At 39.1% G+C, this 16,012-nt stretch overlaps 1 protein-coding gene across 5 annotated transcripts in view; it reads right to left on the bottom strand.

Moving 5' to 3' along the window:
• Positions 1-16,012, bottom strand: part of Bbs9 (Bardet-Biedl syndrome 9) — a 453,439-nt gene that overhangs the window by 246,950 nt on the left and 190,477 nt on the right. For 4 of the 5 annotated variants that reach the window (XM_052754897.1, XM_052754886.1, XM_052754916.1 and 1 more), the window contains 4 exons: positions 15,192-15,245; positions 9,961-10,063; positions 8,153-8,257; positions 6,132-6,146 (listed from right to left, as the gene is read on the bottom strand). In XM_052754897.1, coding sequence (XP_052610857.1) covers positions 6,132-6,146; positions 8,153-8,257; positions 9,961-10,063; positions 15,192-15,245 — 277 coding nt within the window. The remainder of the gene's footprint in view (positions 1-6,131; positions 6,147-8,152; positions 8,258-9,960; positions 10,064-15,191; positions 15,246-16,012) is intronic. The other variant, XM_052754921.1, reaches the window with a different exon arrangement.

Genomic DNA, 16,012 nt, shown 5'->3' with positions numbered 1-16,012 from the left:
AAACACTGTGTCACGGCCTCTACACCATTTGCACCAGGTACATGGACTCATGGTTTTAAAATTAGGGGTGATCAACAACACTGGCTTTATTTTAAACTGAAGAAACTAGTGAGAATGCAGATCAGGAATGGAAACAAGCTGGAGAGAAGGCTCCGTGTGTGTGCACGCTTATGATAAAGAAAAGGGGGCTGGAGAGAAGGTGTGTGCACACTTATGATAAAGCGGGGGCTGGAGAGAAGGCTCCGTGTGTGTGCACGCTTATGATAAAGAAAAGGGGGCTGGAGAGAAGGTGTGTGCACACTTATGATAAAGAGGGGGCTGGAGAGAAGGCTCCGTGTGTGTGCACGCTTATGATAAAGAAGGGCTGGAGAGAAGGTGTGTGCACACTTACGATAAAGAAAAAGGGGCTGGAGAGAAGGTATGTGCACACTTATGATAAAGAGGGGCTGGAGAGAAGGCTCCGTGTGTGCACGCTTATGATAAAGAAAAGAGGGGGCTGGAGAGAAGGTGTGTGCACACTTATGATAAAGAGGGGGCTGGAGAGAAGGCTCCATGTGTGTGTACACTTATGATAAAGAAGGGCTGGAGAGAAGGTGTGTGCACACTTATGATAAAGAAAAAGGGGCTGGAGAGAAGGTATGTGCACACTTATGATAAAGAGGGGCTGGAGAGAAGGCTCCGTGTGTGCACACTTATGATAAAGAAAAGAGGGGGCTGGAGAGAAGGTGTGTGCACACTTATGATAAAGAGGGGGCTGGAGAGAAGGCTCCGTGTGTGTACACTTATGATAAAGAAGGGCTGGAGAGAAGGTATGTGCACACTTACGATAAAGAAAAGGGGGCTGGAGAGAAGGTGTGTGCACACTTATGATAAAGAGGGGGCTGGAGAGAAGGTGTGTGCACACTTATGATAAAGAGGGGGCTGGAGAGAAGGCTCCATGTGTGTGTACACTTATGATAAAGAAGGGCTGGAGAGAAGGTGTGTGCACACTTATGATAAAGAAAAAGGGGCTGGAGAGAAGGTATGTGCACACTTATGATAAAGAGGGGCTGGAGAGAAGGCTCCGTGTGTGCACACTTATGATAAAGAAAAGAGGGGGCTGGAGAGAAGGTGTGTGCACACTTATGATAAAGAGGGGGCTGGAGAGAAGGCTCCGTGTGTGTACACTTATGATAAAGAAGGGCTGGAGAGAAGGTATGTGCACACTTACGATAAAGAAAAGGGGGCTGGAGAGAAGGTGTGTGCACACTTATGATAAAGAGGGGGCTGGAGAGAAGGTGTGTGCACACTTATGATAAAGAGGGGGCTGGAGAGAAGGCTCCATGTATGTGTACACTTATGATAAAGAAGGGCTGGAGAGAAGGTGTGTGAACACTTATGATAAAGAAAAAGGGGCTGGAGAGAAGGTATGTGCACACTTATGATAAAGAGGGGCTGGAGAGAAGGCTCCGTGTGTGCACGCTTATGATAAAGAAAAGAGGGGGCTGGAGAGAAGGTGTGTGCACACTTATGATAAAGAGGGGGCTGGAGAGAAGGCTCCGTGTGTGTACACTTATGATAAAGAAGGGCTGGAGAGAAGGTATGTGCACACTTACGATAAAGAAAAGGGGGCTGGAGAGAAGGTGTGTGCACACTTATGATAAAGAGGGGGCTGGAGAGAAGGTGTGTGCACACTTATGATAAAGAAAAAGGGGCTGGAGAGAAGGTGTGTGCACACTTATGATAAAGAAAAAGGGGATGGAGAGAAGGCTGTGTGTGTGTGCACGCTTATGATAAAGAAGGGCTGGAGAGAAGGTGTGTGCATACTTATGATAAAGAAAAGAGGGGCTGGAGAGAAGGTGTGTGCATACTTATGATAAAGAAAAGAGGGGCTGGAGAGAAGGTGTGTGCACACTTATGATAAAGAAAAGAGGGGGCTGGAGAGAAGGTGTGTGCACACTTATGATAAAGAAAAATGGGCTGGAGAGAAGGCTGTGTGTGTGTGCACGCTTATGATAAAGAAGGGCTGGAGAGAAGGTGTGTGCACACTTATGATAAAGAAAAGAGGGGCCGGAGAGAAGGCTGTGTGTGCACACTTATGATAAAGAAAAGGGGGGCTAAAGAGATGGCTCAGAGGTTAAGAGCATTTACTGCTCTTCCAGAGGTCCTGAGTTCAGTTCCCAGCACCACACGGTGGCTCACAACCATCTGTAAAGAGATCTGGTGTCCTCCTCTGGTGTGCAGGGATATGTGCAGACAGAACAATGTAGACATAATAAATAAATACCTTTTTTAAAAAAGAAGAAAAGGGGGGCTGGAGAGATGGCTCTATGGTTAAGAGAACTTGCTGCTCTTCCAGAGGACCCGTGTTTGACTTCCAGCACTCATATGGTGAGTCACATCAATCTGTAACTCCAGTTCAAGGGGATGTGATGCCTTCTTCTGGCCTCTTTGGGCACCAGGAACAGGCATGGTATGCATAAACACATGCAGGCAAAACATCCATGCACATAAAATAAAAGGATTTTTTTCAAGAATTGCCTGGATTAATAGACTTTTCAAGCCTGTGTGGTAGCACATACTGTAATCCCAGATCTTGGAATCTAAAGGCAGAAAGAAGGGTAAAAAGTTCAAAGTCATCCTTAGCTATGTATCGACCTTGAGACCAGCCAGGGCTACACGAAACCTTGCTTCAAGAGGAAAAAGAAAAATTAAAATAAAGACCTTTTCACTGTTGCTCTTGAAACAGTTTTGAACCTGGTTGAAAAGCCTAATTGGTCTTAACTCTTTGTGCCCCCAGTGACACCTCCTCTCTGCTGTTGGCAAAAACTGTCTGCCTAGCTGGCTAACTCAACTCTGCAATCTAAGCTGAGAAAAGAAGTGTTCATCATTCATTGGATTCCAATATCAACCGAGTCATTCATCAGTCTGACTTTGCTGTATAGGATCTGGAATTTTTAAGCAAATTGAATCACCTCCCTTTCATATGGCTTCCCTTCCTATAACCCGCTAGAGGAAATGGATAGTAACAACTACTACAATGCAATTAATCACAAAGCCATTTGTCAATCAGAGAGAAAAGTTACATTAAAACCACTCCTGAATGAACAATTTTCCAATACTAAAATTCTAATTATACCTGGCATACACACCAGCCCAGGATCACTTTCAAATAGGAAGCCAACAAGTGCTTGAAAAATAAAATGGACGTGTGTGTGTGTGTGTATGTGTGTGTGTGTGTGTGTGTGTGTGTGTGTGTGTGTGTGTGTGTGTGTGTGTTTGCGCACACACGCACACATATACATGAATAGGACAGCCACATTTATAAATTAGACTTCTATAGAAGACCTGTGAACGCTCTGCAAGGCTGCTGGAGTCATTTCTTACTGCAAACAGAAAGTCCAGAGGGGCAGCAATGTCTCGTAGCCAGAACTTCCTGACCCTTCCTGTAGTGACTGGTAACATATCTACAGGCACATTTTTTTCTGCCCATAGCATTGCTGTGGGATGTTCTGTATGGCAAATGTGTTGCTGATTAGTCAATAAATAAAACACTGATTGGCCATTGGCTAGGCAGGAAGTGTAGGCGGGACAAGGAGGAGAATAAAGCTGGGAAGTGGAAGGCTGAGTCAGAGAGACACTGCCAGCCGCCACGATGAGAAACAGCATGTGAAGATGCCGGTAAGCCACGAGCCATGTGGCAAGGTATAGATTAATGGAAATGGATTAATTTAAGCTGTAAGAACAGTTAGCAAGAAGCCTGCCACGGCCATACAGTTTGTAACCAATATAAGTCTCTGTGTTTACTTGGTTGGGTCTGAGTGGCTGTGGGACTGGCAGGTGATAGAGATTTGTCCTGACTGTGGACCAGGCAGGAAAACTCTAGCTACATTGCATGTAACTTTAATGTAGAAATAATGGAGGCTAACTCCTATGAGACCGCATAAACCTCACTTCCTTTTTCTGACACGGGAGACCAGAACTGCTTTTCTGCAACACGGCCTGAACAGATCAAGACAAGAAAATGGATCTGTCTGTGAAATATAAAGCGTATGTGTGAGTGAGATCTGAGTGACAGCATATTAGGGCTTTTGACTACTAGATACAGTTGTGTATTTCAACCCTGCCCCCTTGCATTTAATAATAATTTAAATCACATCAAAAGAAATTATTAAAAATCACGATCACCTGTATATTGAAATATGGAAATTTCCATTCTGATTGATATTTCTCATGGTCTGAGCTGAGCTTATGATAAAAGGGGTAAATATCTTTCGACAACAACCTTTACCAACTCTTTTAAACTTAATCACTTGAATAAGAATATGGTAATTTACAAAATTTAAATTAAAATTGTATTAGCTACATACATTCTGGAGATTAGAATTTAAATAGTAATAGTTTTAGTTCAACTAAATTTTAATTCATCAAGTAAGTTTCATATTACTAAGCTACAAATCTACACTAATATTAAGACATTGCTCATATAAATATATGTTTGCCTTTAGATCACATGCTATTACAAGCCACATGACTCAAACTGTTGCATCATCAAGATTGTATGAGTATGTTGGGTATAGTGGTGCAAGCCTTGAATCCCAGTGCTGTGGGATGTTCTGTATGGCAAATGTGTTGCTAATTAGTCAATAAATAAAACACTGATTGGCCATTGGCTAGGCAGGAAGTGTAGGCAGGACAAGGAGGAGAATAAAGCTGGGAAGTGGAAGGCTGAGTCAGAGAGACACTGCCAGCCGCCACGATGAGAAACAGCATGTGAAGATGCCGGTAAGCCACGAGCCATGTGGCAAGGTATAGATTAATGGAAATGGATTAATTTAAGCTGTAAGAACAGTTAGCAAGAAGCCTGCCACGGCCATACAGTTTGTAACCAATATAAGTCTCTGTGTTTACTTGGTCGGGTTTGAGCGGCTGTGGGACTGGCAGGTGATAGAGATTTGTCCTGACTGTGGGCCAGGCAGGAAAACTCTAGCTACATCCCAGCATTCAGGAGGCAGAGGCAGGTGAATCTCTGTGAGTTTGAGGCTAGCCTGGTCTATATAGTAAGCTCCAGGACAGCCAGGGCTATCTAGAGAGATCCTGTCTTTAAAAAGAAAAAAAAAAAGAAAGAAAGAAAAAGAAAAAGATGTGTAACTAAATATTGCTGTTTTAACAGTGGTTTAACTATATCTAATTACTACTAGTTGGTGGATATTATTATCTAAAACTTGTCTTAAGGTAACTTTAATAAAGATAATCTGCTGTGTTAAATCTATAAAACTTTAAGGGGAAAGTAAATTAGGAGATACTTAATGTCTATTGTGCACCCTGATAGTCCACAATTCAAAGATGAGTCATTTATTTCCACCCTTAAAGAGATCACATCTATTGGGAAACCTAAGAAACTAAGGTAAACTTAGCACAGCCTGGCATGTGTGCACTATGGAAAAGTGACCAACAACACTAGCTCGGGCAAGTTCAGCCTGGCCAGACCAATCTTTCAGAAATCCTGAATGAGACAAGAGACAGTCGTATAATAGTTCACATAGCGTTCTTATCAGACACAGGTTGGTTTATTTGAGCATGTAGAAGAACATTTAAAATTAACTGGCATGTACATTTTAAATTCTCTATTCTTTAATGTGGGCAAAATAATCTAATAATGAACATGTACTAAGGACTTTCAGCAAAAATTTGCCAATGTCATTTTTGGTGTTCCTCAACAAAGGCATTCTAGGGCTCGAGAGATGGCTCAACAGTTAAGAGCACAGCTGTTCTTCCAGAGGAATCAAGTTCCCAACACCAGGCAGTTGCCATCTACCTATAACTCCAGCGGCAAGTGATGCAACCCCTCTTCCAGACCCAAGGGTACCCACACTCACACATGCACACACACCCACCAACCTGATGTACACACACGCGTACAATTAAAAACAAATCTTCTTTAAGTCACTCTGTTCTTACCCTTCACCTCATTTGTAATGAGAATCCTCTTGAAACAGGCACATTGCCCTTCATAGCAAGACTAAGACATCGCCCTAAAGAGTCTGTTACAACGTAAGCTAACGTAAAGGGTTGATCATGGTGTAACGCCCATTGAGTTTAACAACAAACTTGAGCCTAATAATTCATTTCCCCTTTATCCTTTAACTTACCATCAGGATTTCGATCTATCCATAAGAAGCAATGCAAAAGACAGTGGGAAAGAAAGAATGCAAACTAATTATCAGTGGTAAAGCTACAAGACAAATTTGATACACATCTGTTTAAAATATAATTTAAATTTACAGGAATAGCACGTACACCCCAACAAAGAAAACAAAAGCCTTATTTGAAGAGCAAACCCTCAGTAAATGAAATTCAACAATGTGTTTGTGCCTCTGTTCTCAAAAGTACATGAGAACGGTACTCCAGTATAAATGTGGTTAAGAAAGCAACTCACTATCCAAGAGACACGAAGAATATCAAGTGGGAAGGCTGAGTGAAAATGTAAAAGCACAATGTTAACATTTCCAGTCAGTCCTTCTTGGAATAATTGTCATAGATACTACTCTGGAATAATGTTCATTTGGATTTTGAGGACTGTCTTCTTGTTCTTATTTTACACACTTCTTATGTTCTTTTACAACTAACTGTGAACCAAATAGTGTCGGGACCTCTGCCTTACTAATAATTTATGATATTCTAAATTCTATCTATAAGAAAGTACATGTGACCAAAATGGTAAATGCTACTACAGGCCACAGAGCAATGGCCGATTTCACAGTATCGGAATGCACTTGGAGTGCGCTGTCCACAAGGCATTAGCCATTCTCTTTTATTTTCAACCAGTATCACTACTTTTCCTTGAATATTAGTGAAAGAATTGTATAAATTAAGACATCAACCATCTCTATAAACAACTATGCAATACTGTAACTGATTACTCAGATGTTAAGTTAATGATAAAGGATCTAGAGGTAGCAACCAAATATTTATCATTTCTGTGTCTCAGAACTCAAAATAAAAATAACATTCAAAACCTTGACAGTCCTTTCAGAAGTCACCAAAAGGTCTGCCCTCCTTGAACCCTTTATCAAGTTTTCAGTTTCCATGAAATCAAATCTGCATAAACATAAAGGTGAGTATACAGCCCCAAAGTGTAAGAATTTGGGAAACAGATAAAGTGATCACTGCTGAGTAAAAATAAATATTGAGACTATTTAAATCCAAGTACTCCACAAAGCAAATAAAACTAGATTTTTTAAAAATACAACTAAGCTCCAAAATTACATCAGAGCATCAAGAACTTCCAATGAATAAACAGGAAGATTCAGCAAGGAGAATACAGTCATGAAGGAAGCCGAGGCAGCTAAACTGAGCTTAAAACATGGAGACGGGGTTTTAAAAACTTTTTAACTGGAAAAATAAACCTTAAAACTGTCCAGAAATGTTCTTAAAACACAAATGTAAAATTGCTGCAATATCTGATTCCAGCTCTACTACACGGAAACACCTTTTGAAGAGTTACCCACCAATTACTATTTTCTAACAACCAATTGTCATCCAAGTGTTACTATGAAATCATTACCACACAAGAAAGGAAAAGACAATCATACCAAAGTCAACTAAGTTCAAGTTTGTAACATGATAATCACTCCGAGACTAGAGAGAACCTAATCATGCCTATTAAGAACAATCTAATGATATCTAATATCTTTTATGCTAATTTTTAAAATAAAAAATTTTAAATCTAAAAAAAAAACTGACTTAAACTCCAGATGAAAATGTAACAGATCTGTTCCTAAATACTCTAACATGGAAGGTAAGGAGTTTTATTTAGTAGTTAAAAAACTATCTAAAATTAAATAGTGGCTTAATGTTATAGTAACCTACGTTTTTTTCACTAATTCATACCAGCTCTTTTAGTTTAAATAAATGAAGTATGATCTAGAGAACACTTTTCTAGTGCTAATAAAAAATACATCATATTTGCTATTAAGCGAAAGAGGACAGTACACACGGAAATTGTATGACCACACTGTCATTAACACAGCACATGGAAGTATTGGGAATGATAATTCATGGAGTTGCAGTAGAAAAGAACATTCTTTAATGGTATTCTTTTCTATCTTAAACACTTAAGTCATTTAACTTAAATTTGGTTTATAAGGTTGCAAATCACTGTATATTTTACCTGTTGGTCTGGAATAAGAAACAACCGCATTTCCTTCTAATTCGGATGGTACGTAACTTCTCTTCAGGTAAACAGAAAACACAACTATGCTGGTCATATCTGGTACTATAGGGAATATGAAAGTTATACATAAGTTATGTGATGGATGCAATTATTAACAATGACTAAACTTTTTATAGCATTTATTACATGCCAGGTACTTCAAAAAGCACTTTAAAGAGCCACTCATACAATCCTCACAGAAATACTGTAAGGTAGTGCCATTATCACTCCATTTTTTACTTATGAGGTGTCCAGAATACAGAGGTAGGGACTTAGGTTATGCCATTACTGTGACCCAGAAACTGACCCCACACAAGGCATCTCGCACTCCTCAACCCTGCATCTCTTTCCCTGGGTCAACAGGCAGAAAAAATAGGGGGAACAAAAAGGGCCAGAAAACCTGGGGAGACTGTACTCTGTGGTGGCTAGAACAAAGTCTGAATGGGATTGGACACAGGTGATGTCAGCAGCTTTACAGACTGTCCTGTCCTCCTGTGTTGGTGCATGGGCTGCCTACCATTACTGCAGAGCCTTTAGAGTTTACCTAGAACAAAAGTTCTTCAGAACAGTTTTTAGAAAGATAAATGGGACAACAAGAAGGCTCAGCAGATAAGGCACTTGTCACCACACCCAAAACCTGAGTTCTAACTCCAGGCATCACATGGTAGGAAAAAACTCTCTCTTGAAAGTTGACCTCTGACCTCCAGACATGGCAAGCACATACACACGGGCACACATAAACAAAAAATAAATGTTAAAAATTAAACCAATAATGTGTAAAAGAAAACTTAAGAAAAAATTTAAAAAACTTGTAAAGAAAGATAAATTGGAGATATCATTTAAAAACAGGAAGGAAGCCAGGCATGGTGGCACACACCTGGAATCCCAGCACTCTATGAATTCAAGGTCAACCTGATCTACATAGTGAGTTCTAGGACAGCCAGGGCTATGCAGAGAGAGTCTGTCTTAAAAAAAAATTTTAAAAGAAAATTTAAAAAGTTAACTAAGAGATCATTCTCACTGGACTAATGGCAACTTATAAGAGGTTCATGTGGAATTCATGAATACAAAGAACTCTTAATAATCACCATTTATGACATGTTTACTATTTTATATGTTATTAGATACTTCCTATAATTTCATTTTCTAAACTACATCTTCAAAACAAGCATGTCATAGAGATGTTATTACTCTCTGCTTACCAGTTAAAGTAACAGGCTCTAAGTAGTTACTGAAATAGTTCACCAAAATCATACATCAAGTAGTATAAGAGTTAAAATTCAAATATGGGACAAATCTCAAGCCAGTACTTTGTCTTCCAATGATACTGATTCACTACAGCTATCACTAGGGAAACAGCATTAAAGGAAGACTTCCAGGGCTGAGGACACAGCTCAGCTGATAGAGTTCTTACCTTGATGCACAAAGCTTCGATCTCTAGCAACACACACATACATACACAAACACACACACACACACACACACACACACACAGAGTGAGACACACAGAGAGAGAAAGAGAGAGGGGGAAGGGAGAGAGAGAGAGAAGTCTTCCAAATTCTAGTATTCAGATACAATAACATATATAGCTAGTTAAGGAATATACTTAGAAGTTCATAATCTAAAAATTATTCATCAAATAATCATACGTGATACATGGTAGGGAAATATCTGTGAAAGAATGCCACCACTTATTTCCCAGGAAGATCTCAGTGCTCCTTAAAAACCTCACCCCACAGTAAACATGGGACAAACAAGAAGCTTACCCGTGAAGTCAAAGGTAAACTGATCACAGGTCGATACTAATGGCGGTTGCACATAGACTGACAATTTGACTTTTTGCAACACCACTCGATTCTGCAGGGAAATCTAAGGACACACAAATCATTGATAATATTAAATTCCACTTTATTCAAGTTGACAAACTACTACAACCAACTAAAAATCATTAACAAATAATTAGGAAACCTGGTAAAACATGAGTAGTTTTATAACAGTTCACAGCAAAAAAAATTTCATAATGGCTAAAGAGTATAAATAAGCCAAATGTCCATCTCAATGGGCAATCAAAGCGTGGTCTATACCACAAAGTAACATTCAGTAAAAATAAATGAAGCTGACACATAAACTATGAAAAATATTATATTAAGTTTAAAAAAGCTAATCACAAAGAATTGCATATAGTATAATTCTATTTACATAAAATGTATAGCTCCCCTTCCCCTGCAAGGCCCAGGAGCCACTTCAGCAGAGGGAACAGAAATACTTTAAGAACCAGAGGTTAGGAAGACAGAAGCAAAATAGTGTCTTTGGACATGGCGGGACCACTGCGCCCATGAACTCATGGCAGGTGTGTTTACCTGCACACAACCTGAAAAAGACCAAGCCAGTCAACACTCCAACATGGAGAGGCAAGGGGCTCATAAGGTTCCACCCCTAGTTCAGAAGAAATTGACCGTTAATGACTTCTGAGGCATGAAGAGACAGTTTTCCTTAGGGATGTAGGTTGACCATGCTCTGGTGGATGGCCCCAGATCCCTGAGTATATGGGCAGGACAAACTGAACTTGGTGACCTTTAAAAAACAAAGACTACAGAAGTTATTGGTGGGCAAGGATCAGGGAGGACTTAGGGATAACAGGAGGTGAATATGATCAATCTACACTGTATAAAATCCTCCATGAATTAATAAAAATATTATATTAAAAAACTTATCTGTTATATAGACAAACCCTACCTCCAAAACAATTCCAAAAAACTTTATTTAAATTTTCAATAAAATAAATAGAACAGACAACCTCTACAAAAAAATTAAATAGATTGGCACTTGCTTCAAAATAAAAGAGATAAGAGGGACAATCAATGGCTATTGTCATTTCTTTTAAGGGGTCCAATGTTCTAAAATTAGATGGGGGTATGGCTGGCCAAATCTGCAAAGATTCTACCAATCACTGTGAACCATATAATTATATATAGTGATGTCTCAGAGTAACAGAGAGAGAAAACAGCTGTTCTCATCTGTATTGAAAAACTGCATAATGGCATAAATGTGTTTGTTCTTTCCTTAAACACACTCATACTATTGTGGATTATTTATCTTATTTAGTATCAGTATACTTATTTTTACAAACGGCAATTATCCTGATAATTTCCTCACTTGTATGGATTTAATTTCACCCTAGGGCATATCAAAGCACTGCATTTTCTTCTGTGGCTAATCACAAAATTACTATGACATAACCAGTTCTAGACACCATCAAAGAATAAGGGTGTTAACTACTCTACTCCTGAGGGATTAAAATTCCAAACTGCTGATCTTACTTGGTGATGCTAAGAAATTCTACCCCTGTAAAACCAAAAGCTAAGACATGTGAGATAATAGTTAGCCCAGAAGAAGGAATGGGTATGGGGACAGGAGGCCAGGATGTCTCACTCTTTTCTGAAGAGGGTGTGGGTAGCAACATCAGACCCGAGCATCTTCACTAGAGTACAGTGCCATGTGTCAGTGAGGGCATCAAAGAATGAAACACCTGCTTTGCATTGGGTATCTTCTCCCTTTGGTTCTGATTTCTTACAAGTTTCAGCATCTTGGAATTGTCTGTGTAAGATGACTTCTTCTAACTATTAATAGACAGCCAAGCACTAGTCTATGTAATAGGGTCACTCAGAATATCTGGAGGCAAACTCAAGTGCTGAGATTTTTATACCTCCTTGGTGATCCTTATATACAACCTGGAATCAGCAGTTGGTTGAAAGTGATTCTTCCTTTGCTACAGAGCAGTTCAATCTAGTTAGTAGATTCTACCATATGAGGTAGACACATATCATTGTTAACTGACATAACACAATGATGTCTTTATTATGAAGAAAACTAGTTTTGATCTGTCTCTTAGATAAAAGGCATGCATCACTTGTCACTCAATTACACAAATATATTAATGTAAAATATACAAAAATGTATAATTGACTACAAACAAAATGTGCATATAATTAAAGTCAGCAAATGTTATGTATTGATTTTAAGTGACATATTCTAAACAACCTAAAAATAATCCAAACAAAAATGTTTTGAGATGTAAAGTAATGTTTTTAAGAGAAAATTATTGAGGCAAATACATATGATAAACAGAGCAAATAAACAATGTATCCTGGAATTTTACTATAAAAACCCTGCTAATGCACAAGGCAGCACCAGAAACAAAACTTCCTCAGTGATGTCTGGCCACTGGGACAAAACCCTCAAGGTGATTGTGGCAAAAAGAAGCTGTGTAAGTGGCACACACCAGCATCTTTCAGATGGCTAGGTGGACCAGTAAGTTAACAGGACACAATTAAGTATTCTTCTATTAACAACAACACAATGTCCTCTGCATACCTACAATTAAATGTAATAGCCATAGTGGCTTTCTGTATTCATAAAGCATGCTCATGAGTGATTTGTGTGTCTTATCTCTAATAATCTTCACAGCTGTGTGAAATAAGGACTATCACACAGCATCCTACAAGACCAAAAACCACGGTGCCGAGAGCCGAGTAGTCCTTCCTGAAGTCACTAATTAAAAGGGAGAGAAATGTAACTGAGCTGCTCTCTGCCAAAACCCAGGGCCGGGCCTTCACACAGCAGTGTTTAAATCGTAACTTTATAAATAAAAAGGTCCCCATTTTACACTTCAGAAGTTAGTGCAGAGAAAGTAAACAACGTGCCCAACCCCACTGAGGCCATGGGTACTAGAGGGCTGCAAACTGCCCTCAGGAGCATCATGTGAGCATGAGAGACAACTCCCTGAAGTAATAACAAACTGTTTGGAAAGCAGCAGACATCCTGACTCTGCTGGCATAATGGTGGTGGCTTAGACAGCAATCACACAGTCTCCCATTGTTCAGGGTGTGCATCTGGGTTAGATGAACAACCGTGAGAGCTCCCCCAACAGATTTATTGAATCCAACAATGGTCTAGGCACTTTCAAAGCACAAATCAAAGAGATAGGACAAAAATAACTACAGTAACAAAGAATAGTTGTTTTTTAGCCAAAAAGTGAATTAAAGACTTGGCTAAATCATAAACCTCATATTTTAAAAGGAAAATAATTGTAGAATATTAGGGAGAAAATATAAAACGTTAATACAAGAACTTTCCATGCCATTTTCTGATTCTAAAGAAATAAAATATAATCCTTAGGAAATATAACACCAAATGTTTACCCTAGGTATATAAATACGACTGCCAGGCCAGGTATGAACAAGCACTCTGCCTGTTGCCTGGAGCAGATGGTCACGCATCATGCACACATACTCGAGGTAGCCACATCTTCATTCATTTGGAACGGATGGAAAAATTTTCTCAATTAACTGAATTTATTATGATGGAAACTTTACTGGGTATATATCTTGGCTGCTGCTGTTATAAAAGGCCATAAGGAGAGATTTACAGCAGAAATTTGTATAGAGACTATCAGACAGGATCAGAAAATCATCCTGTCTGCTGTGTAAGTCCGGCCCATGTCATGTGACATTGCATGCCATGGTCTCTCCTCTACTTTTATCATGGCAGCGAGAAGAAGAAGAATTGTGACCGAGGCATGGTCAGTGTAGTCAATGAAGAGAATTTTCCTGAACTCGTGTCATCACTTTAAGGTGGCTGGTACAAACGAGAGTCTAGGAAATGTGTGGGAGGGAAACGTGTGTTCACTAATAGCAACACCTCCTGTTGATGGTGAGGGTGGGGACATGTACAGTGTGATCTGCTTTGGGCACAAGACTTCTTTTGGCAATGTAGAGAGAGCCTTGACGGTCATATGACTGTGTCTGAACAATGCCATTACACAGATCTAAAACAGCTTCCCTACACAAACATATAGGTCATTCCTGCACCTCTGCAGTTACTTCTTTCTTAAGTGTTTGATTTCTTGCCACTAATGCCTTTCCAGAAGAGTCTGTGATTGGGGAGGGGCAGGGTGGCTGGAGAAAGACCACCCTTGTTTCCAATGGCAAGGATCCAGAAACGTTAGCTTAGGAAACTGTTGTAAGACTGGGCTCCCTTCAGCCTTACCAAAGATCTCCACATTTGGGCCACCCGCTGGGCCAGTGTAAGCGAACACAATTGCTAAAGCCTCCTACCTTGTCAAGCTTCTCCAAGGACAGCAAGCTAAAATCTGAGGGAACAGAAAGTCGGCCAAGTTTTGACTAAGTGAATCGCCAAGATCCACAACTTTTCCTGGCTTCTAAGGTCTGGACAGTGATAAATATTTTCAGCTTAATAACGTGCTGACTGATTACCACACTTTAAGTGCCTTAAGAACATTCCACATTTGAGTTCTAGCTCTGAAACTCTGCAGTGACAATACTGAAACTCTTAACCAAAACTACATCATTCATGTTCTACTTTTCCAGGACTATCAATTTGTCATTACTCTACTTTATAGCCTCTTCATTTCATATTTTCTCCCCATAAATGCATCCATTTAAAGCTAATGTCATAGCAGATAAATGCCTGAGAATTCTTTTAAACACATATGTAATCATAATAAAAGAATGATTTTCTTAATATACATGTACGTCTCCAATATCCCTTCACAATCCATACGTGATGCTACAGTGACTGGCTTATAACTGGATGGTAATAACACAAATCCTTTAGAAGACTTATAAAGACTTAAGTCTTATAAAGAAAACTTTTTAAGTGATAAACTTTATAAGACTTTTAAGTCTTATAAAGAAAACTTATTTCTAGAAAAAGGAGCCCAGGTCATGCTATGTTCTTAAACAAGGGAGGAGAAAAGCCTCACACATTTCTGTGTATATATGATTTTTTCTACAAGTGTAATTATAACTTAGAGTTGAAGGGAACAACCAAGGGTTTCTATTCGCTACCAAAATTGAAGAAAACTCCAGATTTTAAGCATGTATTTACATGACAGTACACTTGAGGAAAGTGTCAGGGACCAGAGGCTGGAATACACAATGCTGCCTGCCCACTGTCATCTAGAAGTGGTACCTACCTTCACCGTGATGGACGGAACGGAGTCGGCTCCAACTTCAACATTAGTGGCTTGCTGCAAACACAGAATTGAGAAACGTTTTCCTACTGATTTCAACAGCATTGGAACTGAGTGAATATACTGGGTGCAACAGACATTCTCCACCATCACACAGAAAGCTAACTGAAGGGTTCATCACACAATAGTCTAAGAGTCCATAGGACGTTTTGGAAATGTTCATGTAGAAAATCATGAACAATATTTAAAACCCACTCATCAAAAAGGGAAGAAGAGTTAGAAAAGTTAGTTCACTTGAACGCTGAAAATATTAATGCTACTAACTAGCTCTTTATAGTATATGGACAAATCTCTCCTTCCAATTCCCATAGAAACATTATGCTATACCATTATATAAAAAGCATGCTTTATTCAGGTTAATAATTTATACCTGAGACATGTAATTAATGATATACTGAGTAACCTTACACCTGGAAACTAAACATGGAAGTGCATTTTTTTTAACTACCACATCTCATAAAAGAGTTCAGTGGGTAATCTATCACCATTAGCTTGGTTTGCCTGGTCCTACTGCTTAAAGAACTTCTAGCATAATAGAGCAAGGCAAATATTTCCTTATAATGTTATACAATGTGAGGGAAAAATACTCACTCTATAATAGAATAAGACTAAGAGGGAATACATTTTCTAACAATATGCATATAGATTCATACGGAACAACTGAGATTATAATGACTGTGCACAGTGAATAAATCAGATCTATTGTACATTTTATTTGGGTTTTTATGCAAAAAACATTAACTACTTCTAAATAGAGATCGTTA

This window comes from Peromyscus californicus, unplaced genomic scaffold (genome assembly GCF_007827085.1).
Source record: "Peromyscus californicus insignis strain IS unplaced genomic scaffold, ASM782708v3 Scaffold_11__1_contigs__length_118956290, whole genome shotgun sequence".
NCBI lineage: Eukaryota > Metazoa > Chordata > Mammalia > Rodentia > Cricetidae > Peromyscus > Peromyscus californicus.
Note: the sequence above shows the minus strand (reverse complement) of the source record. Positions and strands in the feature narration are given on the sequence as shown.